General features: G+C 48.1%; 1 protein-coding gene across 1 annotated transcript in view; it reads left to right on the forward strand.

Moving 5' to 3' along the window:
• NRG2 (neuregulin 2) overlaps nt 1-19,405 on the forward strand; it is a 293,910-nt gene extending 274,505 nt beyond the window's left edge. Inside the window, exons 9-12 of the mRNA XM_065409469.1 lie at nt 3,334-3,457; nt 6,052-6,179; nt 9,533-9,757; nt 18,748-19,405. Coding sequence (XP_065265541.1) covers nt 3,334-3,457; nt 6,052-6,179; nt 9,533-9,757; nt 18,748-19,405 — 1,135 coding nt within the window. The remainder of the gene's footprint in view (nt 1-3,333; nt 3,458-6,051; nt 6,180-9,532; nt 9,758-18,747) is intronic.
• Nucleotides 19,406-26,933: the final 7,528 nt, after the last annotated feature.

Below are 26,933 nucleotides of genomic sequence, written 5' to 3' on the forward strand. Positions count from 1 at the left end.
AACTCTGTCCACATATCTATTCAAGTGACACCATCATAGGACCTAATCACATCAGCCACACCATCAGGGGCTCGTTCACCTGCACATCTACCAACGTGATATATGCCATCATGTGCCAGAAATGCCCCTCTGCCATATACATTGGCCAAACCGGACAATCTCTACACAAAAGAATAAATGGACACAAATCTGACATCAGGAATCATAACATTCAAAAACCAGTGGGCAAACACTTCAACCTCTCTATCCACTCAGTGACAGACTTGAAGGTGGCAATTTTGCAACAAAAAACTTCAAAAACAGACTCCAAAGAGAGACTGCTGAACTTGAATTAATATGCAAATTAGATACAATTAACTTAGGTTTAAACAGAGACTGGGAATGGTTGGGTCATTACACTAATTGAATCTATTTCCCCATGTTAAGTATCCTCACACCTTGTATGGGTCATCTCGATTATCACTTCAAAGGTTTTTTTTCTCCTGCTGATGATAGCTCATCTCAATTGATTGGCCTCTTACAGTTGGTATGGCTACTTCCACCCTTTCATGTTCTCTGTATGTATAAATATCTTCTTTCCGTGTGTTCCATTCTATGCATCCGATGAAGTGGGCTGGAGCCCACGAAAGCTTATGCTCAAATAAATTTGTTAGTCTCTAAGGTGCCACAAGTACTCTTGGTCTCATCTCTGCTGACGCTTGGTTATATTTCAGTGGATTTCATAATAATTACTGTTGAGCAAGGCTTCATAAGCTTTCCTAGAAGACAATCAAATGCAATTCCCTCCATTTTACAAATAAGTTAACTGAGAGGTTGCACGAGATCATTGTAGGCAAAACTGGGCATAGAACACAGGTCTCTAATATGCAAACCCAAGTCTCATTCAAAACCACACCGCCTTGCCTAATTAATATGCCAGATCTATGTGCCTGACTGGCCTTCTCTAACCAAACACTGCTCTAACCACTAGCCACACTCCTCTCCCAGAGCCGGCAATAGAACCCAGCATTCCTGATTCCCAGCATTCTGCTGCTGTCTAGAAAATGGCTGTACAACCTGTTAGCAAAGTGTGTGCACCTCGGTCCCCCTTCAGTTGCTGCTCCTCACAGAAGATAACAGTCGCTCCTTTAGCTCAGGTGTAGAGGTCTGAAGGTCCAGGGATCAGACCTCATTGACAGCCCACATAGTGAGTTCTCGTGATTGCACATAGCTGAAAGTTGAAGCTAGAGGCTGGAAGCTGAACCTAGACAAATTCAGACTGGAAGTGAGGTGTAAAATGTTACCCGTGAGGATAATCAACCATTGGAATAATTGACCAAGGGTCATGGGGGATTCTCCATCACTGTCAATTTTTCAATCCAGATTGGATGTTTTTATAAAAGATCTGCTCTAGGAATTATTTTGGGGAAGTTCTCTGACCTGTGTTATATAGACAGTTGGACTAAGATGACCGCCATGGTCCATTCTGGAATCTACGAAACTGTGAATTTTCTTTTTAAAAACTATTAGTTTATTTAATTCATAGAGGGAGGAAACGTCTTTAAAAGTGAGTTTCACCATTATAACCTGTCCGTTATGGTGCGACGTGCAACAAAACCCAGGTGTTCCACCTTGCGACCATTTGTCACACATTGGCTTGTATCACACAGCGGTAGGCTTGAAGGCGGAGAGTTATCACTTTGACTCTGATTTGCTGTGAGGCCGCTATAGGGAACTCATGTAACTTCTCCGTATCTTAGTTTTCGCCGTCTGAAAATGGGGATAATAATACCTCTCTGCGTTGCAGGAGGTGTGTGAGCCTTAATCAGTTTGCGAGTCTCAGTGAAAAGGACAAAACAATCTTATTATTAATACAGATATTCCCTTGCTTACTGAAGGTTTCAAACACACGTCTCTCATTTGCCCAGGTAGAAATAATGGAACAAACCCTGAAGTCCTAAGTCAGTTTTCACGGCATCTACACTGTGGAAAAAATCCTACCCCACTGAGCGTGCATGATGTCCCTAAGAGGGTGAAAAGGAAATGAGAACATGTCCCTGCTGATCTGCTGCAATGGCTGAGTTAGCTGGGCCTGGGCAGTGTGGGAATCAGCTGTGCCCTGACACACATCCTGATGATCTTCCTGGGTTGGTGCATCCCAATACCATACCTTACTGTGGGCTGTGCCTTAAAGGCATATGTGGCTCTAGCCCTCTGTAAAGTCTTCAGAAGTTAACTCAGGGGTGTTATACTTAGAATTTTGACCATGTTTCTCTCAGCTGTGGCATTGGCCCAGGATATGCAGTGGAGACAAGCTAAATGGATGCTAGAAGGTGGAGGTTTTGTTCCGAAACCATGCTGCAAGGGTTAACCCAGGCAAGCAGACATCTGCCTTCTGTAGACCAGCAGCTGGTCACTGTACATCCAGTATCGCCTTGCTGTGAGCAGCCACCAGGCCACACTTTACCTTACTGACTCATCAGACACTTGCGCAATGCTCATTCTTCTAGACCTTGTCTACAGGCAAAAATAGGACCCATAGATCACCAGCACTGGAGCTCCAGGGGTGAGAGATGGAGTGTAGACAGGACACAGTAAGTTCCTGAGCTGCCCTGTCTTCATCTCATTTTCTACCATGCTGCCATTGGTGGAACTGCGTCAGAAGGCACCCAGAGTGAATTCCAGGTCCTGCTTTTGCCAGCATAGACTCAGCCTGCTCACCTGGAGAGACAGCGCTCAGTCCATATCTAAGCATGGGCTTCTCACGTTGGCCTTGTCTGCAATGACAACATTGCCCTCCATTAGTGGGAGCAATGGGAGGAGCATCAGCAAAGGCAGACCACGTTCATTTTTGCCATCATGTCATCTAGTAAGCCTAGATGATATGATGGATTAAAACTTCAGTGGCTTTCAGTGCCCGTGTCTATAGTATAGTATATATAGTATAGTGTTTCCACCATTGCTTCCACTAGAGGAGCTGTGCAGCGCAGACAGCCCTTGAGTGCTTAGATTTGTAATTGGGACCAAGCTGCAAAGTTTGATCCAAACTTTCCCAAATACCACCTGACTTCAGAACAGCCATTTTGGTTTGGGCCCATCTCTGCTTACGTGCTTCAGAAAACCTCAAACGTTGCAGAAAGATCCTAACGTTGTGGAACATTGTCTTGTGCTCATGATTTTCCACTGCCCCTGGCTACAGTGTGCTGAAAGTGTCTCCGAGACATGAATTCGAAGCATGGCCTTGTCCTCCTTATTGTCTGTTTCCCCTACAGGGCTTTGGGTGTGAAGAGTCCAAGGAGATATTAGAATTCTAAGTAAATTCTATGAATCCATTTCTCCTTTGTGCATTTTTAGAAAACAACGAAAACAAATGCATAACCATTTACGGCAAAATATGTGTCCCGCCCATCCAAACCGGAGCCTTGCCAACGGCCCCAGTCACCCCCAGCTGGATCCGGAGGAAATTCAGATGGTTGATGTAAGTGGCTTTTGTATAAGGCAGTGCAGAAGTGTATTGAATGCCTTTTTTCAGCCAGTGATTTCGTTTAGGTGTAACATTAAGAATTTGACGTTAAAATCTGAAATTGAATGGAAATTTGTTTTTTTTTTCAGTGGAAAACCATTTGGGTTGGGGTCAGGACAGAAATGTATGAATGAATGAACTAATCATATTTAATTCTCTTCCACTCTGTGAAATGCTCCTGGTATTTCCTGTTCATTGATGATATCCCAGAATGCATCATTCTGGACCACTACAAATACTATGGACTACATGGCTGGTGGGGGTGAGGCTGTTAGGTGTGCATGACACTTTATGTCGGGCCTTATTCTGCCACTGTTGCTTCTAATCAGTAGCACTTTGCACAAGGTAATAAGTCCCATTGGGGTTCTCAGATGCCACACTGATGGGCATAATTTAAGACCATAGGCTCTGATCCAGCAAAGCACTGAAGCACATGCTCAGTTTAACGTATGTGGGTAGTTCCATTAAATTTAATGGGACTGTGAATGTGATTATATTGATTTGGGGCATTTGAAAAAAAAGGAAAGTGGGAGGAAATCAGATCCATGATGAGTAAAGACACAGGACGGGATTCTTTCCTGTGCCAGCGCTCCAGCATTTCCTAACTTTTGAGTACTCAGCTTTGCAACCTTTGCATTGTATTAACATTTTTTGTATGTGATCATTTATATGTTGTCCCGTGTATGATACATAATGGGCCAATTCTTGCTGGCTCCTGGAGACAGGTATAATGGGTCCTTTGTCAGTTGCACATGTGCCAAGCACAGACAGAGAAGTCGGGAGCTAGGTAGATAGACAGGCATGAATACAGACAGAAAGAGAATCTGAAAAAAGCAGCAATAGTGCCTTTCCAGGCTGCGGCCCCACACAAAACCTTGCAAAATCTATGCTGTGAGTAGGAATAATCCATGCAAGAGCTGTGGTTGACCACTGCCAGATCAGGGACCACATTGGTATAAATATTCATAGAATCATAGAATATTAAGGTTGGAAGGGACCTCAGAAGGTCATCTAGTCCAACCCCCTGCTCAAAGCAGGACCAACACCAACTAAATCATCCCAGCCAAGGCTTTGTCAAGCCAGGCCTTAAAAACCTCTAAGGATGGAGATTCCACCACTTCCCTAGGTAACCCATTCCAGTGCTTCACCATCCTCCTAGTGAAATAGTGTTTCCTAATATCCAACCTGGACCTCCCCCATTGCAACTTGAGACCATTGCTTCTTGTTCTATCATCTACCACCACTGAGAACAGCCTAGCTCCATCCTCTTTGGAACCCCCCTTCAGGTAGTTGAAGGCTGCTATCAAATCCCCCCTCACTCTTCTCTTCTGCAGACTAAATAACCCCAGTTCCCTCAGCCTCTCCTTGTAAGTCATGTGCCCCAGCCCCCTAATAATTTTCGTTGCCCTCCACTGGACTCTCCAATTTATCCACATCCCTTCTGTAGTGCGGGGACCAAAACTGGACACAATACTCCAGGTGTGGCCTCACCAGTGCCGAATAGAGGGGAATAATCACTTCCCTCGATCTACTGGCAATGCTTCTACTAATACAGCCCAATATGCCGTTGACCTTCTTGGCAACAAGGGCACACTGCTGATTCATATCCAGCTTCTCGTCCACTGTAACCCCTAGTCCTTTTCTGCAGAAGAAGCTTTGCAAAACTAAGCTTTGCTTAGTCTACAGCCTAAGCACCATGTCTCCACGACCCTCAACGTTCATCAATGCCCTTTCATAGTTCCCATATAGCCTCTCCTTGATATATTGAAAAGCCCACAACAGAGCCACAGAAAAGCCACTACTTTTTAACCTTCTGGGCAGCTGCTGTTCTTCTCAGCTCTTTAAACTGGACACAGATACATGCGATCATGTGCTTGTTACATGGTTTGATATATAGACTCGTAGACATTAAGGTCAGAAGGGACCATCATGATCAGGGGTTCTCAACCTTTTTCTTTCTGAGGCCCACCCCAACATGCTATAAAAACTCCACGGACCACCTGTGCCACAACAATTGTTTTTATGCATATAAAAGCCAGAGTGGTGTTAAGGGGTAGCAAGCAGGGCAATTGCCCGGGACCCCACACCACAGGGGGCATGCAGAGCTAAGTTGCTCAGGCTTCTGCTTCAACCCCGGGTGGCAGGGCTCAGGGCCCTGGACTTCAGCCCCATGCGGTGGGGCTTTGGCTTTCTGCCGTGGGTCCCAGCAAGTCTAATGCTGGCCCTGCCTGGCGAACCCCCTGAAACCTGCTCGTGGCCCCCCAAGGGGCCCTGGATCCCTGGTTGAGAACCACTTACCATGATAATCTAGTCTGACCTCCTGCATATCACAGGCCACAGAACCTTGCCCACCCACTCCTGTGATAGACCTCTAACCTCAGGCTGAGTTACTGAAGTCCTCAAATTAAAAGTTACCGAGAATCCACCATCTTCACTAGTTTAAACCTGCAAGTGACCCATGCCCCAGGCTGAAGAGGAAGGCGAAACCCCCCCTCTCCCCAGTCAATCAATGAGCAGTTGCCTGATGTTTGGGACTCTCTTTATTACAGTATATTTCTAAAAATGTTTCTGCCACTGACCATGTGATACGGAGGGAAACAGAGACGACGTTTTCAGGAAGTCATTCCTGCTCCCCATCTCACCATTGCTCCACAGCCACTCCAACTTCAAGCCAGAGGTGAGTGTGCCATTTCCCCCCCGCACACACACACACATCCATCCTGTCCCTGCAAGAAGATCTCAGGAGTGTAGCAAGAAAAACATTTCTTAAGTCAGAGCAAATACCAAATGTTTTTCTTTTCACCTGCTTGTTCACTGTTCATGAGTGTTTGCAATATTCTGTCACTTTGAGTGACACAGAGAAAATAGATACATGAGAGAAAAACACTGAAGATTATTCTACATGTAGTTTGATTTTGTGATAGTTTTGAAGAAAATTCTTTTTAGCTGTGGGGTTTGGAACATATATAACTAAAATTTTCAAAAGTACCTAAGGAAAAATTTTTCAGACGCTCCTAAGTTCCATTTACAAAAAGGATGTAGGGCCAGATTTTAAAAAGTATTTAGGTGGCTAAAGATGCAAAATGGGCTTTTCAAAAGCACATTAGGTGCTCTCCTAGCTGCATCATTATGCGCCTAAATACCTGTAAAAGTCTGGCCATTAGGTGAATAGTCACTTTTGAAGATGGGACATAGGCTCCTAAGATACTTAGTCACTTTTGAAAACCTTACCCTTTATCTCATTTGCATACTGCTATCCTCTTTCCTAAAATACTTTATGAGGTACTAGAGCTGCAAAATTTGGATTCAGATCCAAGTTTTGATGAACCCAAATTTCAGAGGTATTCAGGGGGCATTTACAAAATACAGATCTGAATCCAGATTCAGATCTGAGGAGCCCTGCAATGTCAAGGGTGTTTGGATTCTGGGGTTTGGTTTGGGGATCTCTCTTGTGGTTTCCATTTTTAAATGTCAGAATTCTCACCTATGATCTCAAAACTATGAACTATGGCCTTCTGGTGACCTTGTCATGGCAAATATGCCCTTTCTCCACTAGCCGCAAATGTGCTTTGTATGTCTGCACATGGATAGTTGCTCCTGAAGATGACTGCTGTGAAGCATTTAGAGCTAAACTTTGAACATGGAAAACTATGATGTACCTTCACAATCTACACAAACAGGAAGTTGTACACAGAACAGTTAAATGTATCTGCACATACATTAATCCATGAAGCACACACAGATGTGTATTTTGCACAGGCAGTTGCCTGCATATTTTATATATACTAATGCATATTTTACTAGTGTTTAGAAATATTCTCCTATACATACCCACAATGTATAAGAAGAGAGGGCTATAAATATTGTTAAACATTTAGGTCTAGACTTTCAAAATTGGGGTCCGATTTAGCAGGTACAATTTTGCATCAACAAAAAATTTGTTCATGCAACTTGTTGCAGGCAAAAAAACGTTGGTGCAGATTCTTATGTTTGCACTTTGCACCTACGGATATGTAGGTCATTCTGAGGCTGGCTTGAAAATCTGAGTCTCAGTATCTTGTGCAATGTTAGGTCATCAGTGAAATAACAATAGTTCTTGTTAATAGGACAGGGTCAAGGTGGAAGAAACAGCGCATCCATGAAGCAGAGCCTTTCACCTTTTTGAAGGGCATTTCCAATTATAAATTAATGTTTTCCATTTTTATAGTGTCCAGGAAAACCCTGGGTTGCATCTTCAAATGCCCTGGAGAAGGGCTAAGAGTAGATGGACCCTTTCTCTTTGTGGATGCTCTGTTTCTTCCCCTTTGATGGTTCCAGTGAATACTGTGCTTATTCCAGTAACTGAAGTCAGTTCTTTGAAGGTGCACTCAACATTAAAACATGATTGTAAAATGACACTGTGAGGTCCATATTTATGTCCCATCGGTGAATTGCACCAGACGAGATGTGTTCATCTGCAAGGCAAAAGATGTCAGGTCTGATTCTGATCTCACTTACACCAGTTGTCCACCAGTGTTACTTTAGTGTTTGGTAGGTGTTGATGAATCCTTTGCATTCCAAGTGTTCGGAGAAAAAGGACCAGAAGGCAAAATGTTGTTTTCTTTAGAAGACATTCTCTTACATAAGTTACTCTAGCAGTGTGGCTATTCTGTTATTCAGTCCTCAAAACTTGGTGATATTTTTCAGGTATTGTGCGTTCATGAGTTGCACACACAAATTACACAATAGACATGTGCAATCCTGAGTTGTGTGTGTAAAAGTATATGTGCATGCACAACCCCAATTTACATGGTCTCATTAAGTGTTTTTCACTCACTTCACAATAGTTAGGCCTTCTGACGGGCAGGTACCGATTGGGTTTACAAAGTGCCTAACTCCCATCAAAAGTCAGTGGGAGTTAGGTGCCTAACTCACTTAGGCATTTGTAAATCCCACAAGGCACCAAAATACTGTCGTGAATTGGTGCTTGGTATCTAGAACGCTGTCTTCCTGAATAAACTGCAGTGAGCAAATGTTCTTGAAGACACACCCAGAGCAGATCAGTTGAATGTGAAGCTGCCATTTCATTCCTCCGCTTTTCTAACCAGAACACCATTTGAACTTGTAAATGTTGTTGATGGTTTCAGCTGAGAGTAGGCCTGGGTTTAACCATAATTAACAAGTTCTTTGGATCAGGACTGTTTTCCTGCTCTGGCATCCCTGTGTACCCCACCTAATTCTCTACTGGCAGGGCCGGCTCTAGGCACCAGCAAAACAAGCTGGTGCTTGGGGCGGCATATTTTTAGGGGCGGCATGGCCGGCGCCAGAATGCCGCCCCTAAAAATGTGCCCCGGCTCTCAAACCTGGGAGGGAGGGAGAGATCCCGAGCGGCCGTTTCGCGCGCCGCTGCTCCCCCTCCGTCCCAGGCTTGAGAGCCTGGGAGGGAGGGGGAGAAGCGGCGCCCGCGCCGCGGCCACTCGGAGTCTCCCCCTCCCTCCCAGGCTCTCAAACCTGGGAGGGAGGGGGAGACTCCGAGTGGCCACGGCGCGGGCGCCGCTTCTCCCCCTCCCTCACTCCCTTCTAGGCTTGAGAGCCTGGGGGGAGGAGGCAGGGCTGGGGATTTGGGGAAGGGGCGGAGTTGAGGGGGGGCTGGGGGTGGGGTAATTAAAAAACGGGGGGGGGGCAGCCAAAATTGTTTTTGCTTTGGGCGGCAAAAATCCTAGAGCCGGCCCTGTCTACTGGCAAACTTCATTGACTCCAATTGCCTGATCTGCACATGCCATAAGGCAGTGAGGCATCTGTTTGTCCTCCTGTGTGCCTACAAGCAGTTGCACCCAAATTCATTGTGGACAAAACAAGTGAAGGCCAGGTTTTGAAAACTGGTCCCCCAGTTAAACACATTACTTTTAGAAAGAGAAGCAAAGTGGATCCAGAGTGTGGATTCCTTCAGAATGGCTCCGAGCCACAGACTGCCTGAAGGAACAGGTGTGGTGTAGCAGGGCATGGCAGAAGTTCTCCCTGACTGTTGTTGATCTGTGGTTTGCTCCACAGGCAGGAAAGCCACACGTGGAGCTTGGACCGGACGGAGAGCCTGACTTCTGATTCGCAGTCTGGTATGATGCTCTCTTCAGTGGGAACCAGTAAATGCAACAGCCCTGCCTGCGTCGAGGCCCGCACCCGGCGAGGAGCTGCGTATTGCGTTGAGGACTCGAGAAGACCCACGATGCAATACAGGGATTCGGTGGATTCGCTGCGAGACTCGCCACACAGCGAGAGGTCAGCCCTCACTGCTTTGTGCCATCAGCTCTGGGGCAGATGACTCTGTTATGGGTTACTAGGGTTCGCTGGTGGAAGTGAAGGACAGTAGAGAGGGGCATCCAGACCAGATCCATGTTGGACATAAGATACTGCACCAGAGCAGTGCTCCACTTGGGCTGGTGTCCTGTCTTTGAGAATGGCCCATAGCAAAAGCTTCAGACACAGATGCAAAACCTCTCGCAATTGACAATTATGCAATAGCCTGCCCGTGGTGGAAATTTCTCCCTACCACCGAGCAGTTCATGTTGCTGTATGGTATGCCCTGAAGCATCAGAACTTTTCTCTCTTATACATTTTAAGTGTAAATATTAGCGAAAGTTTGACAGCGTCAGGGTGACTTCTGGGGACAGGTTGGGGCGTAGATCTTCTCTCAGTCCATGGCTGAAGACTCCAAGCTTGCTGACCACCTGTGGCACAGGGAATAGAATTCCTCTCCCAAAAGAGAAGCCCCTATCCTGTGAGCTACGGAAGCTGCTCCAATAGCTTAGTACAAAGAACCTGCAGCCGCGAGCAGCTCTGACACATTCCAGCCAGTAAAGAGCAGCGCTACATGTATGCATCAGCCCCTACTGGTCATGGCCTAGGGATGGAAAAGTAGCTGATGATCCAGGCAGGGACCTAATCTAAATGAAGATGAAGTAGAGGAGAGGGGTTGGATTCACGGAGGATTGGGTTGTTTTTAATGGTGAGAGGGGACTGCCTGGATTTAAAAGCCTTCACCCTGGCTGGCTCACTACTAGCTGGGCTTGTTACATCGGCTCTCAGCTGGGAAAGGTGATAGATTTCATTTTCCTTTTGGAGGGAGGGATTTTCTCCAGCCCGGCCCCCCAATGCTGCTGCAGCAGTATAACGGGGCTGGCCATGGGAGAATACCCCCAGGATAGTCACTGCATCAGGCTGTCATGGAGACCTCATGCAGGATCCCTCTCCAGCCCTGTCTTAGGGAGCACGCTGGGGCTGGGAGGAATGTGTCAGAGGTGGGAGGGAGTAGAGCTGTGGGGATTCTAGCCAGTGCTGCTGCCATAGGCAGCCAGGGAGGTCCTGCCTCCATTGCACACTTGCCCTTAGATCAGCCTGGAATAAGCCAGAGCCTCCTCTCCTGGGCTGCACCTGTGTGTGCTGCACCTCCAGAGAGCCGCAATTGCACATTGAATATAGACAACATGGTGAAGGCTCGTGGGGTCTCCCAAGGCTGGGGGGAGGATCAGGCTGTACCAAATACACCGTGTCCAGCGCAGCAGATAAGACACAGACAATGCAGGGGGGAAGGCCAGGGGAGCAGAGTACAGCAGTGCCGTATGCAAGTGCCACAAGCCCGGGGGCAAACAAGATGAATCAGACAAGCTGCGTGCAGGATTGATGGCCCCACTGGTGTTGTGGAACCAATGGGAGACAGTCAGGAAAGCTGGCCTATTGAGTCTGAAGGCCATGCTCTTCATAGGAGGAGAAAGCCAGACACATGCCTGTGCTAGGGGACAAGGGAGTCATCTTCTAGTGAAATCTAGATGGCAAGAGAAGAAAACGACAGCATGGGCACTCTGGGTCCCAATGAGTGAGAAAGGAAATAACAGTGCCCGACAAGTCTCTGGCCCAGATCAAAGCAGAGAAAAAGCAAAGACCAGGCCCTTAGCCAAGAGATAGTGGAGACAGGAAAGGTACCGGATCTGGTGTTAAGCATCCTGGTGGTTTGAAATACCAAGATGTCTGAGGTGGATGCAGCCAAACCAGGGGGCATCAATGGAGATTTAACATAAACTCCACTGAAGTGTGCAGTGAAACCTGTTCATAAAGGCAACCAAAGGGAAGCACTGTATTAGTGCTGGTTACAATAGGTGTCCACAGAAAGCAGCATGGTTAATATGGAGGAACACTCATGGGGCTAAGACTACCTGGCTGTTAAGACTGGGGAGGGTGGCTAGCTGGGGCCTGTCAGCATAGATCTCACTCACTGTGCCTCTTGTTTGGCAAGGTGGAGAATACAGTGAGAGGCACGGTCACTTGCATTTGCTATTAACCAATTAAGAGTCATAGCAAAGCTGAGCATAGGGGAGAGCCAGTGGGGAAAGGATCTCTCAGGGCTTAAGCTCCTAAGGAAGGGGAACATGGGAAGCTGGAATCATAGGGCATTTTACTGTGACACATCTAATGGTAGGAAACCGAGGCAGTTAGTAAGAAGAAGCCCCACAAAGTGAGGTACCAAGGGAAAGATGGAAATAAGAAGGACGATGCTGGGTGTTGAGCGGTTCTTCCCACCATGCAGAGTGCACAGGTTCACAGACAGACTCCTGTGCTGAAAAAGTATGTCATTTATTTGCTGCTTCAGTGAGTGATCGGTCCATCAAACCAGGGCACAGCATAGGGTTAAATGCAAGTGACCCCCATATTTGGGTGCTCGCCTTAAATACGCAGTTACAAAAGTTATTCATTCTATATTGTATAAACACCTTTCTGCCTAGCACTAAGATTAGTTTGCCAACTCGGTTGTTACCTGATTGGATTGCTGACCCAGTTGTTTATCTGATCCGATTGCTGGCTCAGCTTTTCAGCTGGCTGTTCTCTTTCCTTGCCAGACAAGCAGGCGTCTTTTCACATACATCCTACATATTCCATCCTACAATGGGGGACCAAAGAGTAAAAAGCACAAATGCAAGTGTGTGATTTTAAAGGGAAATCCAGAACAAGAAAGCAAGCCAGTGACTAAAAGAAGAGCTTACAAAGGACTTGAAAATTGAACTTTGCAGAGGCAGGAAGTGAGGTGGGATCTTCTAGAAATCAAATAAGGGAGACGAGAGAGAGAGAGATTGAAATTCATAGATTTACAGAATCTAAGACAAGCAGGGACCATGATGATGATCTAGTCTGAGCTCCTATATAGCACAGGTCAGAGATTTCATTCCTGCTTCAAGCCCAGAAACCTGTGGCTGAAGCAGAGCAGATAGAACTTGATCTAGAGATCCCATGTGAGGGAGAATTTGCCACATCCCTTAATAAGGGGGAGAGGGTGTGTTTGACGGATGTGAGAGAGGGAAGGAGTCAATGGAAATAAGATTTCTACAAACATATCTAGGAAAAGAAGAAAGGGGAGGGAAGTAGAGGAGCTCTGTTAAGGGAGGAGGAAAACCCAATCCAGAAGAGTGCTGGGATGGTTATAGGACTGAGGGAAATCTGAGTCATTGTTCTAAGGCAGGGGTTGGCAACGTTTGGCACGCGGCTCACCAGGGTAAGCACCCTGGCAGGCCGGGCCAGTTTATTTACCTGCTGACGCGGCAGGTTCGGCCGATCGCGGCCCCCACTCGCTGCGGTTCGCCGTCCCGGGCCAATGGGGGCGGTGGGAAGCCGCGGCCAGCACATCCCTCGCCCGCACCGCTTCTCGCCGCCCCCATTGGCCCGGGACAGCGAACCGCAATGAGTGGGGGCCGCGATCGGCCGAACCTGCCACGTCAGCAGGTAAATAAACTGGCCCGGCCCGCCAGGGTGCTTACCCTGGCAAGCCGCGTGCCAAACGTTGCCAACCCCTGTTCTAAGGCTTTGTCTAGATTCAGTGCGTGGGTCTCTTTCTTTCTTTCTCCTCCGTCCCCTCTATTCATCCCAGGTGTCTGCACCTTTACAGAGGTAACTGACCCGATTCCATTGCCTATTGGCTTCTTTCCTGAAGCTCTGATCTCTGTCTCGGAGCTCTTGCCACAATGCCCACCTGCTGTATTTCAGCACGTCTCCCTCCCTTCGGCCCCATTGCTCTTTTCACGATCTCTAGGCTGACCTCGCTGCTGCTCTCAGCCTCCTAGTCCCTTCCACACCCACACACGGCTTCTCTCCTTTCAGTTGATTCCATCAACCCTTTCATTTCTCACAACTCCTCTCTTGATTCCGGTGCCTCCCTCTCCTGATGCTCTGTCTGCCCTTTAATCCCTTCCCTCTGCATCTGCTGTTTCTGTGCCTGCAGCCAGGCTGCTGAGTGCCCTTGGGCAATATCCTAGGCCTGCACTGAGCTCCTCCATGTCAGTTCTGTCTAGTGCTTCCAAAGCGTGGCATCTCTTCTCCTCCTCCTGCTCCCTCCGGACACCTCATCCTCCTCTGCCCACTTCTCTGCCCAGCAGCTTGTCAGTATTTCCCAACCGCCCATAAGAACTCTCCCCTGCCTCTGACCCTTCCACCTCCAACTCCACCCTTTCCTTCTTCACGCCACTCTAGGCTTCCCAGGCCTGACTGTGACTCTGCCTCCAAACCCTCCACCCCATTGCTTCCCATCTCTTGTCCTCCTCCCCTGCTCTTTATCTCTAGCCACTCCCTCTGTGACTCCTTTCCATCTGCCCACCTGCACCAACTGTCTCCCAGCCTGGAAATAAACTCCTTGGGATGGACTTGTCTCTCTACCTACCATCTTAGCTCAACCACCCTCCTCCACTGGCTTTCTGGGTTTTACCACACCTCCCTACCTGCCTGGGTTCTGACTTCTGCTCTCCCTCAGACCCTGAAGGCAGAGGATCTTGATCTCTCCTGCTAAGTATCGTTAAGGAGCTGGTGAAGGAAATGGAACATGTGGCGAGAGCCTTCCCTGATGTCCTCACGAGTTCTCATCCCACAGAGGAAACTGCAGAACCTATTAGAATTGGACAAAGGGCAAATGTGAAGCAAACCCAGTGACCGCACAGCTGGGTGTTCCATTGCAGATCCTAGCGAAGTCGAGGAGGTTCAGTATCCAAATGAAACCGCTGGGAAAAGGGAACCTAGCAACTACAGCTGAGGGGAAATTTTCAGACAATGTTCCTTTTTCACTGAAAAATGCAGATTCAGGTTGACCAAAAATGTTTTCAAATTCACGGAATTGTTTCAGTCCAACAAAAAAAATTCTGAAAAAATCAAAATGTTTCAAATTTTTGTGTGTGAATTTTACTTCAATTTGATTCAAGAAAGAAGTTAAAAAAGCTAAGAAATTACTCAGAAACCAAACAAAACCTTTCATTTGACCCAAAGCTGGATTTTTTTTTTTTACTTTTTCGGTTTGCTGATTCCCCCCCCCCCCCCCCCATTTTTCGGGCTGGCCACTGACCTGAAAAATTGGTTATTTGCCCAGCTCTGCTAGCGACCGGCTACCATGGCACAGATCAACCAGGTGATCAGATCCCCCAGTAGAACTACAGATGCTGTGGCCCAAGGCAGCACAGCAACTGACATTTACCTTGATTTCTCTAAAGCTGTTATTACAGCCCCCGCCCCCCAGCATGTAGAGAGGAATGCCAGCATGAGGGCAAAGACTGGCTGGCAGGCTGTAGGCTCTACAAGCAAACACGACACCCTCAGAACAGGGAAAGCATCAACAGGAGCCAGGCTCCAGGTCTGTGCTACTAAACAGTCACTGCAATCCCTGTGGAATGAGTGGGGGCAGGACATGAGCTCCCCCTGAGTCAGGGCTAGATTCTGCCGCTAGGAAGCAGAGGTGCGGTGCACAGGGGCAGCCCAGAAGCAGGGACTCAGCGTGACTCAGCCTCCGTTTCTCCCGGGGGGGCTTTTTGGGAGCATACACCAGAGCAGTGGCTCCACCAACCTGCGGGAGAGCACAGTGTGCACTCCCCTTTGTGTTCAGCTAACAGGTGTGGTGGTGGGCATGGAGTGACAGGACCATGCCCCTCCACCCTGCTCACTTGTGGGCAGCTAGCACCCACATGGGCACTTGCAGGGAGCGAGGTGGTCTCCAGTTGCTAGGTGAGGAGGGCATCACCTTTCATCCTCCCCAGCCCCATCCCAACAGGGGTTGGCCATCATCTGTGCAGCCAACCCCAAGCTTGGAGGGCTAATAAGCAGCAGAGGAGCTCTCCAAGCAGCACAAGTGATGTGGCAGGCTGGAAGAGCCAGGCAGCTATAAATTAGATGAGATTTAGGATACTAAATGCAAGGTGAGGCACCGAGGGAGATCCCATAATCAACCCAGATAGAAACAGGAGGCTGCTGCTTAGAAAGCAGCCGTGCGGTCAGAGAGCCCTGCAGGTTAGAGCGGAGGTTATTGGAGATGAGCTCACGCTCTAATGCTCTTGCTAACAGAGCAAATGAAATCCTGAGTGCGTGTCTATAAATAGAGGGATCTCTCCTAAGCCAAAGGAGGTAATAAGGGTGTTTTATACAGCCGTGGTGTGAGTGTGCTGAGGATATTGTGTGCACTTTGGGACCCTGTGTTAGAGAAAAGCCATTGCAGAGCTAGAGGGAGGGCAGAGAAAGGCACTCGAGGGTTTCACAGAGGACGAGAGCCTGGGATGATGCTGGTGGAAGGGCAGATATCAGGAACGTTGCACAAAACATATGTGTTGGTAAAGCAGGAAAGGGACTGCCCTGGCGCAGAGGGAGGGGGAGAGCCAGAGGACAGGTCTGGAACTAAGGGCCTAACCCAAATCCCATCAGTTTCAATGGAGAAGGCCCCAAAGTGGATCGTGTGACTATAAAGGTCTGGGTTGTGGCTGTGTAGGGAGCATAGCAGAGGTGACCTGTCCTGGTGGGAGCTCTCTGAGGCATTGCCTCCTAGAGCATAGGCACGGGGTGGCTCTGCACCCTTTGAAACAGGGTGGCATCAGCGTGGCTGGGCAGGGCCAGCCATGGTTGCTGGCACTAAGTGTGCCAGAGAGGCTGATTCTTCTGGCAGCACTAGACTGGCATAGTCCAGGGATATGGACTGTGATTGTCCCTGGGCAAGGGTACAGGTGTCAGGGAGGGCACCTTTCCTCTTCTCCTTGTGCACTCGTCCAGGAGGATGATCAGGCAATGGATGTAACTGCTGAATGAGGCAAATACGTGGGTGAAATGCTAGACATTGCCATTGTATGTCTCTAGGGATCTTTTCCAACCCAGCCATCTAGGGCTTTCTCATCTAAGAGCAGGAGTACAGGAAAAACCCAGAGAGGAGAGAGAGGCTCCTGGTGGGGTCCCATCTCCTCTGTATCAATTTGTTACTCTGTGAGCTGGTGTCCCTCCTCTATGTGATGATTGGCTTATGTTCCAACCCCCCTGCTCCACTGTACCTCCAGTGAGCTCCATGGTGTCACACTGGTGAAGGGGCTGCAGGACAGACCCAGCATGCACCTCTTTTGTCATATCATTTAAATGAGCTGTGTGAGCGTCAAAAAGCTACAAACCCATGCAACTCAGGAGAACTTACTGTCTTTGAGTTGTGCTATAAACAAGCAAACAAACACTGCTCTGTTCTGTGTCACCCAAATATACAGTCATCCCGGGCCATTTACGTACCAGCTCTGTGTCACCCGAATGTACAGTCATCGTGGGCCATTTACGTACCAACTCTGTGTCACCCGAATGTACAGTCATCCTGGGCCATTTACGCTCCAGCTCTGTGTCACCAAAATGTAGTCATCCTGGGCTATTTACGTTCCAGCTCTGTTTCACCCAATTGTACCGTCATATTAGGGCCATTTACTTACCACTTTTCTATTCTATCTATAAAATGGCCCTTTCCATATAGCTCAAAGGCCAAGCACAAAATCTAATATAACCCCACAAATCAGCCACTGCTTGGAGGGAGATCAAAGAATAATCCCCTCCCACCCATCTCATCCTCTCCCAACCAGCTCCTCAAGCCACTGTTCTGAGGACCTTGCAATGCACCCAGGATGTTAACAAACGTTGGGCTTGATCCTCCAAGGTGCTGAGTACCCCCCATTGCATTGCGTTGCATTGTGTTGGTAACAGAGGCACTCTTCTCTTTGGCTCTTGAGTGGTCCAGCCCTTCAGCATGGGGTTAGAAGCTGCACTTTTGCTGGAAGTGGTATCTTTTGGAGGAGCCTTAAAAGTAACATTCTAATTGTTTCTGGTCCTAAAGTTCCCATGGCGCTTTTTGCAAGAGGAGGGTTTTGAGCTCCAGTGTCATGGGGAAATTTCATCTTTGTTAATTAAATTTACCTATCTAAATTCTCACTGTTGCTTCAACTGAACGTTATCCTTCACTTCCTAAACTGTTGTGCAGGGTGGCTGGCATTGCGAGATGGATGGTGAACCTTACCTCGGAAGTGGCTAGATTTCATTGGTGAATGTCATAACCCCTGTGTTAGCTTCACCCCAGTATAGACACTCAGAGCATCCAGTTTTCACATGCAGGTAACTTAAGCTGCTGCACAAGATGCTGGCATAAGACCATAGGGCTCACCGTACCAGATGGGACCAACAGTACAATGGGTCTATTCTCCTGTGAGCAACAGTGGCCAGCACCAGGTAGTACAGAGGAAGATGTAAACCCCCATTCTGAACAAATATGCACTCACATGCCCATTGGGCTAGTGGGCGACTTCAGGTGTCCAAATGGAGGGCTTGTATGGCCTGTAATAGGGCAACCACTTTTGGAAATAGGCCTTACAGTCTGTAAAATGACTTGGGACTTGGTTCTTCTGGGTGAAATTTAAAGCATGAGGGCGCGGGTCTGTCAGTTACTGTGTGAGGGGCGTGTGTGCATCAGTTACTGTGTGTGGGCGTGGGTGCATCAGTTACTGTGTGTGGATGTGGGTGCATCAGTTACCATGTGAGGGCGCGGGTGTGTCAGTTACTGTGTGTGGGTGCATCAGTACCCTGTGAGGGCGTGGGTGTGTCAGTCACTGTATGAGGGGCGTGGGTGCATCAGTTATTGTGTGTGGGCGCGGGTGTGTCAGTTACTGTGAGGGGCGTGGGTGCATCAGTTACCATGTGAGGGCGCGGGTGTGTCAGTTACTGTGTGTGGGCGCGGGTGCATCAGTTACCCTGTGAAGGCGCGGTTGTGTCAGTTACTGTGTGAGGGCGCGGGTGTGTCAGTTACTGTGTGAGGGGCGTGGGTGTGTCAATTACTATGCAAGGGTGTGGTTGTGTTAGCTATTTGACCCTGGTAGTTTGGACGTCAGGGTCAGGTATTCAAATGGGAAGAATAATACCTGGAAAGCTCTTGTCAATCAGGATCCTAATGTAGTTGTTTCTCTTTTCAGGTATGTGTCTGCTCTGACAACACCAGCACGTCTGTCTCCTGTCGACTTCCATTACTCACTTGCTGCACAGGTACCTACCTTCGAGATCACCTCCCCCAATTCTGCTCACGCGGTGTCCCTTCCACCTGCGGCACCCATTAGCTTCCGAGTGGAAGAGCAGCAGCCTTTACTGCGACGCTATCAGGTGCCCTTCCAGGATATGCAGAGATACGACAGTTACTACCAAAGGAAGAACTACTTGAATGAGAGCATGGGGAGCCTGCCTTCGAGCCCCTTCCGCATCACGGAGGATGACGAGTATGAAACGACACAAGAGTACATCCCAGCACTAGAACAACCAAAGAAAACAGCTAGCAACAACAGGCGGTGGAAAAGATCTAAACTCAACGGGCAGGTCTCACACAGAGCCCGGACGGTCAGAGACTCCTTCTCAGGAAGCAGTGCTTCATACAGTGAGTCTGATGAGGAGCTCATGGCGGAGAGCACCCCGTTCTTAAGCATTCAAAACACTGAGGCAATGAACACAGATTCACCGCCGCTGTATCGGCCGGGAGACAGCAGGACTTACTATTCCTTCGAGAGACAAAGCGCACAGGTGGAGAGCGGGCAAAGCAGATCGACACACACGAGACCCAAACAGGACTCGGCTCCTCTTTAGAAGCCACACAAACTCACGCACCCACAAACACACCTGTATCGAAAAGGAGGAAAGATATTTTTATTTTATATAAAAGAGGAAAAAATATAACAAATCAAATGTTTTATTTTCATTTTAGCAAAGTTGTCTTATAATAGCTAACAGCAAAGACTTTTTTATAGGGAATCTCTATTTATATGTAACATCTTGACTTACAGCTTCTGAGAGAAAAAACACACAAACAAAACAAAATAAATAAACAATAAAAAAAAAAGATGGGCCAATTTTTGACAACTTAAAAATAGAAAAAAAAAATCGTGGTGCCTTTTTTTGCTGTATGCTAATGCCAGAGTCCATGCTGAGGATTACGTTTCAGTAGCATTCTTAAGATCATAGGTTTTAGTTCAAGACAACTTACCATGTTAAGGGCACTTTCCCATTTGAAAAAACAGCACCCTCCACTTTGCCCCATCTCTGGATGTTTGTGATCTCGTTCTTTAAAACATTGTTATAACACACACAAATGACATGTGTATGTATGTTCTCATAAATACCTCCTACGGGGAATCCATCTTGCCCACTCAAATAGTTGAAGTTTTGCTTTTTTCAGGGTGGGGAAATTACATACCAGAATGCAGAAATAATGGGTTTTTTTGCAACATAGGTAGGAAGAGGGAAAAAAAGCATATAGTAGCAACAACCCTTACAATATATTTGTTGACCGTGTTACTTGTGGGGTCCCAAGTAAAACTGACTCATTTTGGCACGGTTTTGTGAAGTTGTAGTCAAATGAATAAAACGTTTACATGGATGTGGTAAAATATTATGTATTTATATATGGTTGAATCCACTTTATTGGTGCAGACCCTGATGGGAAGGGAAACAGCCCATTGCAGTAGTTATAGATAAGCACTCTTGACTGGTCAATTGTTTTAAAAGACGGTGTTACACTATTGCAAGAAACAATGTGAAGCTTAGACAGGGTTACATATTGGCCATGATAGTGTGGAAGAGTAGAGCAAAGGACATGGAGAAGTTAGTGACAGCACAACCACCAGTATAGCCCTGCTAATTGCTGTAAATCAGCTACAGATAGTGTTGAGCATGCTCCATATGAAATTAATCCCTATTTAAAGTCACTGCAATGCATCCCCAGGACCCTGCCCCGGCCAATGAAACAGGCGGGCAATGTATCAGGAAAGCCATTCAGTGGATTCTTCTGTATCCATGTGCCGTATATTGTAAAGAAAGTTGTTATTGTAATGTGCCAGTGTTAACATAATAACTTGCTATCAAAGATGGACATCACGTTTGGGGCAGCCCTTGCCCCTGGACCCGTGGCTCAAAGAGACAGTGCTGTGTGTCCAAAGAGCGGAACATTCACATGTGAAAGTGCCCCTCCTTTCAGTTCACTGCAGCAACCCTGTTTACATTGTAGCCTGACTTATTTCTTTTTATATTTTCACTTCTGCATGTCCTTTGCATTTCAGATACTGTAGATTGGATGCATGGTGAAGCTGTGACTGAGAAGATAATACAACAATTGACAGTGTATTTCATTTAACTTTTAGCAATAAAGTAACTAAACCCTCTATTCCTCACTCACAATGGGGTCAGATGGAAACTCTGCTAATTAGTCATAAGATGATTGTAAACATTTGCTCTGGATTGTCTGAATGTCTGAACTCTTGACTGTTTAACACTTGAACATTTTTTATATTATAAATAAAATAAGAAATAATTAACGTGTTTCCAGCATTAATCTTAATCAGTGATCAGATTGGGGGTGGGAGGAGTGGTGTTACACAATCCCAAACTCCACCCACAGTCTGAAGCTCCATCCACAGTCCTAAACTCCACTTACATCCCAGAGTAGCTGGATGTTGGAGCTAAAATTCTCAGTCTCAAACTAGCTGAAAGAGACATTTCAACTTCCACCATTATGCAGAGTTAACACCACATTGAGGTGAATGGAAGGGGACAGTCAGTCTATGCTTTTCTCAGAGCTATCATTGCATTCTGTGTTTGTAGATCGAGTGAGACAGCACTGCATCAAGGCACATTTGGAAGGTTTCCTTTACAACTGTAAAGCTTAGAAACATGACTCCAATTTTTCAAATGTGGGCAGTAATATTTGGGAGGCTTCCATTTTTGTGTGGCCAAACTGACACCTGTTGGGGCAGGAGTCTCAGAGTGGCTGAGAGATGGAGCTGCAGGTGCACTACTGGAAATCAGGCCCAAGGCATCTTAGGATGGACACATTAAAAAAGGAGGAATGCAAAATCAGAGGCCACTTTTGAAAATGTTGACCTTTCATTTCAAATGGTTATTTTTTTTTTTTTTTAAAGACAGCTGACATTCTGCCACTGCTGAAGGGGCCAATGGGAAGGTGTCAGTATGAAAAGTCAACTCCCAGACTTGTTTGCAGGCTGACAAGCAGCCTATGGCCATTGTTTATGGGAAGCTACACAGCGGTCTTAACACCTCGCAGCGCTTTGTAACAGACCATAATCCTGGTGGATTTTTCTCCTTCTAAACCCCGGATTGTGTTTACAACTGATTAGCTTCAGTCTCGAGGTGTCGATGAAAATGATTGCCACAGGGCTGAAATACAGCTCTGGAATCGGTACAAAGGCATCTTGGCTATACCAGCTTTGTCTCAACCCCATTGTCACAGTGCTGTGGGGACAATGAAATGGGTGCATGCCAGGGAGAGAGCATGAGGCCCGAACAGCCTGTGGCTGGCCTTGGTGCATGCGGGGGGAGGGGGGGCATAGAAGGAGCTTGTGTACCCCACGCAAATTCCTGGCAGAGGCGCCGTCCAGCACTCTGGGCCCAGGGATGGGTGCCGGCAGAACCATGCATTAGCCTGTGGTGAGGGAACTACCATCCAGCCCCACACAAGCCCATGGCTGGTGCAGTGTGCACCCCTCCCACACACTGGACAGCACAGGTAATGATTGTGTCTCACTGGAGCACTGGCCCTCCTGGAGCTCTGCCTCCGCCGGGTAGGCAAGGCTGGATGTCAAAGGCACAGCCAGCTCCAGAGAATGAAGGCAAAAGCGCCCCCTGGTGTCCATGACTCAGGCACAGCATCTCAAAGATATTCAGGGGCTTGACGGTTTGAGGTTCTGGACCTGAGTGACTCCCAAAGAAGGAGTGCAAACGGGGTCAGGATTGCCCCCTCCCCAGCAGTCCATTTCAACATCAGCCTCCGAAAGCCTTTGGACCAAATTCTGCCCCCCCTTAAACCTCTCCAAGTCACCTATTCCTTGAACTCAAGGGCCTGCCTGGGGTGTAACCAGGGAGCGTGTCTACATTTGCCCTGGATGTACATGCTCTAGCTTTGCTCAAGTGAGCACGCTAAACCTAGCAGTGTAGCCTCAGGGGCGGGGGGGGGGGGGGGAGGGAGGCAGCAGACAACTAAGTACAAGCCCATCCGAGACACAGTACACACTCGGGGCGTAGCCTCTCATCACCTGCACCACTGAGGCTACCTTGCTAGCGAGCGAAGGTAGAGCACGTACGTCCACCTGAGCTGAAAACATCGGCTGTGTAGATGTATCCCGAGCAGCATATGGACAGTCACTGCCTCCTACAGGTTTGTTAAAGCGCATGTAGAGCATTAGCTACATAGGGCTGGGGATTGAGGGTGTTTGGGTCTAGGCCTGGCTCTGCCACAGATTTGCTGTGTGACCTTTAGGGAGAAAAATCAGTTGACTTTTCTGCACTGTGCTTTCGTACGAGGTTGAAGAGGGCTGTGGCTGCGTCCCCACTTCACAGGGCGTTGGGCAGTGTCAGCAGCCATGGCTGCAGTGTGCTCTGAAACTCTCCTGGGGAAGCAGCTGTAGCAGGGCAAAGCATTTCTTGGTACTGCTACTGACATGCTGGATGCTAGGCTCAAAGCCCCCAGAGACACAGTGACTGGGGGGTCCCTGGTATCTGTCCCTCCCAGTGGCAGTTTTGCCTCAGAAAAGTGACTGACCATCGGAGACATAGCCATCAACTTTCATGGTTAATGAAAATGATTAGGGGGCTGGGTCACATAACTTATGAGGAGAGGCTGAGGGAACTGGGATTGTTTAGTCTGTAGATGAGAAGAATGAGGGGGGATTTGATAGCAGCCTTCAACTACCTGAAGGGGGGTTCCAAAGAGGATGGAGCTCGGCTGTCCTCAGTGGTGGCAGATGACAGAACAAGGAGCAATGGTCTCAAGTTGCAGTGGGGGAGGTCCAGGTTGGGTATTAGGAAATACTATTTCACTAGGAGGGTGGTGAAGCAGTGGAATGGGTTACCTAGGGAGGTGGTGGAATCTCCATCCTTAGAGGTTTTTAAGGCCCGGCTTGACAAAGCCCTGGCTGGGATGATTTAGTTGGTGTTGGTCCTGCTTTGAGCAGGGGATTGGACTAGATGCCCTCCTGAGGACTCTTCCAACCCTAATATTCTATGATGCTATGATTTTAAGCCCTTGCACTGGGCACAGCTGCTAATGGCACAGACAGGTTCTTCTGGGGTGGTGGGGGAGGAGTTCTCATGGGACAGCGGCTCTGGGGTCCCACATTCCTTACAGCCCATTGTATTTTCACATAGGGCAGCAGCAGGTACAGTTCAACAAGCCTCTTGGCAGACACAATAAAGGCCCGAGGGGCATGCAAGGGGAAGGACCCTCATGTGGGCCAGCCACGATTGCTAGCCCTGTGCTGAATGAGCAGGCTGCTGCCTGTCAGGCTCCCTGTGCATTACCACCCCAAAGGCCAGTGTTAGGACTATAGGCCCACCCCCTTCCACCTGCCCAGAAATGGGGGCGGGGGGCTACATGCTGCATCTTTTTAAGAGGGAGAACAATGATCATGCTCCCCTGTGCAGTGGGGAACCCTGGGATACACTGGCCCTAGCGGCCAGCTCTAGCTCTCCATGCCACCCCTAGCATGGGTCATGGCCCAGCAGTTGCAATCTGGCCCTTTGTCAGCACATGGTGCAGTGAAGGTGACTTGTGCTTCTCCACCTCAGTTTCAGATGCAGAGCGGCTTCTGAGGATGGCCCAGCAAGACACTTAGTAAGGGACCAATCCAAAGCCAAATGGGCGCCATTCCATTGACTTCAGTGGGCTTGGAGCCAGCCCTAAATGCTGGAACCCAGAAGCAAAGGAATGGGAAACCCATCTGTAACCCCAGACATGAAATGAAGTCTCAGGCAGGCTGGGAAGAAGCAGTCTGTGGAAGAGGCCGGGGCTGCAGGACCAGGGATCAGCAGGCCATAACAAAGGCATGTGAGTGTGTATCCATGAGCACAATCCATAGGGATGGATTTTTCGGACATTTTAGGTGCACAGCCACAGTAGCCACATACCCAAAGCTTGGCAAATGTGTACACACGCACATCATGGCCAATATTTTCATTAATGACTTGGCTAATGGAGTGGAGCGTATAGTGGCAGCTGACACCAAGCTGGGAGGGGCTGCAAGCACCTTGGACGCCAGGTTTAAAATTCAAAAATGACCTTGGTGAATTGATCTGAATTCAACACAATGAAATTCAATAAAGACAAGTGCAAAGTACTTCACTTAAGAAGGAAAAAAATCAAATGCACAGCTACAAACTTTCTGCTTGGCACTGGGTATGCCCCAGTTGGAGTCCTGTGTCCAGTTCTGGGCACCACAATTTAGACATGATGTGGACAAATTGGAGAGAGGCCAGAGAAGAGCAGCAAAAAATGATAAAAGGTTTTGAAAAACCTGACCTGTGAGGAAAGGTTAAAAAAAACAAACAATCTGGCTATGTTTCATCTTGAGAAAAGAAGACTGAGGGGGGGACCTGATAGTCTTCATATATGCTAACGGCTGTCTAAAGAGGATGGTGATCAATGGTTCTCCATATCCACTGAAGGTAGGACATGCAGAAATAGGCTTAATCTGCAGCAAGGGCAATTCAGGTTAGATATTAGGAAAAACTTTCCAACGCTAATGGTAGTTAAGCTCTGGAACAGGCTTCCAAGGGAGGTCACGGAAGCCCCATCACTGGTAGCTTTTAAAGACAGGTTGGGCAAACACCTGTCTGGACTGGTCTAGGTTTTCTTGGTTCTGTCACAGCGCATAGGGTGACCAGATAGTAACTGTGAAAAAATGGGACAGGGAGTGGGGGGGGAATAGGCACCTATATAAGAAAAACTCCCAAAAAACGGGACTGTCCCTTTAAAAATGGGGCATCTGGTCACCCTAACAGCACAGGGGGATGGACTTGATGACTTCTCGCCTCCTGCCCTGCATTGCTATGGTTCTATGATTTCATTTGCATAGGCAATCCTGGTGCATAAATTGGGTGTGAATTTGTTCCTCTAGCCTGTCAGAAAACAGGGAGGTACTTTTCCTAACTAGCGTAGAGCTAGCAGTGGGGGGTGCTCCCATGTCATGCTGGAGAGCCTGTCAGTGCTAAGCTCTCCTGATCTGTGCCCGCAGGTACTATTTCCACAGAACTATGTGCTAATCCGTGTCACCGACATGCTATGTCAGATGCAGCCACTCGCTCCGTCCCCATAGCGGGGTCGGAGGGGCTTTTCCTCTTGGCAGGAGCAGCGGAGGAGGATGGATTCACCCCCCCGTTGTTGCAACATGTCTAGGGAGCAAAGTCCCCTTGGGCCCCACTGCTTCTGCCACTGTGCCACCTGCAGGCAGGAGGGCACCTTCAGCAAGGACTAAAGCAATCAAAGTGAATGAGCCTGAGATTATTCTGGTCCTGGTGGGAAGTCAGAGCATCCACCCTGGAGCACATGGCTGAGCCCACTGTAGTCAGAGCCCTCCAGGATAACTAAAAGTGGGTGAGATTTCAGGTGTGTGGGCAGTATAACAAAGTGAGTGCTTTTTAACTGCAGTTAGCACACTAGTCCCCACCCCCTGATCCCCTCAGGGAACTGCACTGGCTAAATGTTTCACTTTGACGTGGGCAATTGAATTATGCGCCCTGAAATCTTCACCCCAGCAAAGTGTTAGCGACTCTGGATGCACATTTTTCCAGCCGCGAGCAGCTTATTCCCTTGGCGTGTGACAGCGTGGGCCCTGCAGGATGCAGCTCGGCTTGCCAGCGAACAGCCCAAGTTCGGCTCACTCGATTGATGCAATGGCTCGGACAAGTCAAATACGGTGCACAGAAAATAGCTTTTTCTGCCATTTAAAGGATATTTTTTATTTACTGTTTCCTGCACTATGGACCTAATTCTTGTCTCAGCTGCACCAGTTTCTGGCCGGATGAAAGGACTGACTGGAGGTCTCTTGATTTATGCCAGGGCAAGTGAGGGGAGCAACGGGACATCCAGGTCCACCTCTGGCTAGTACTGGGAACATGGCATACTCAGCGAGGGAGGATTCGCCAGAACATGAGGTGCAAGCTGGAGACATGGGTTCATGTCTGCTCTGCTATCTGCTCCCTGTGTGACCTTCATTTGCCCAGCCCTGCATCTCAGGGGTCTCGTGAGGGTAACTGTGTTAAAGATTGTGAGGCGCTCAGACATGAGGGTAACAGGGACCAGCAAAATACCCTAGATGGCCACCAATGG

This window comes from Emys orbicularis, chromosome 8 (genome assembly GCF_028017835.1).
Source record: "Emys orbicularis isolate rEmyOrb1 chromosome 8, rEmyOrb1.hap1, whole genome shotgun sequence".
NCBI lineage: Eukaryota > Metazoa > Chordata > Testudines > Emydidae > Emys > Emys orbicularis.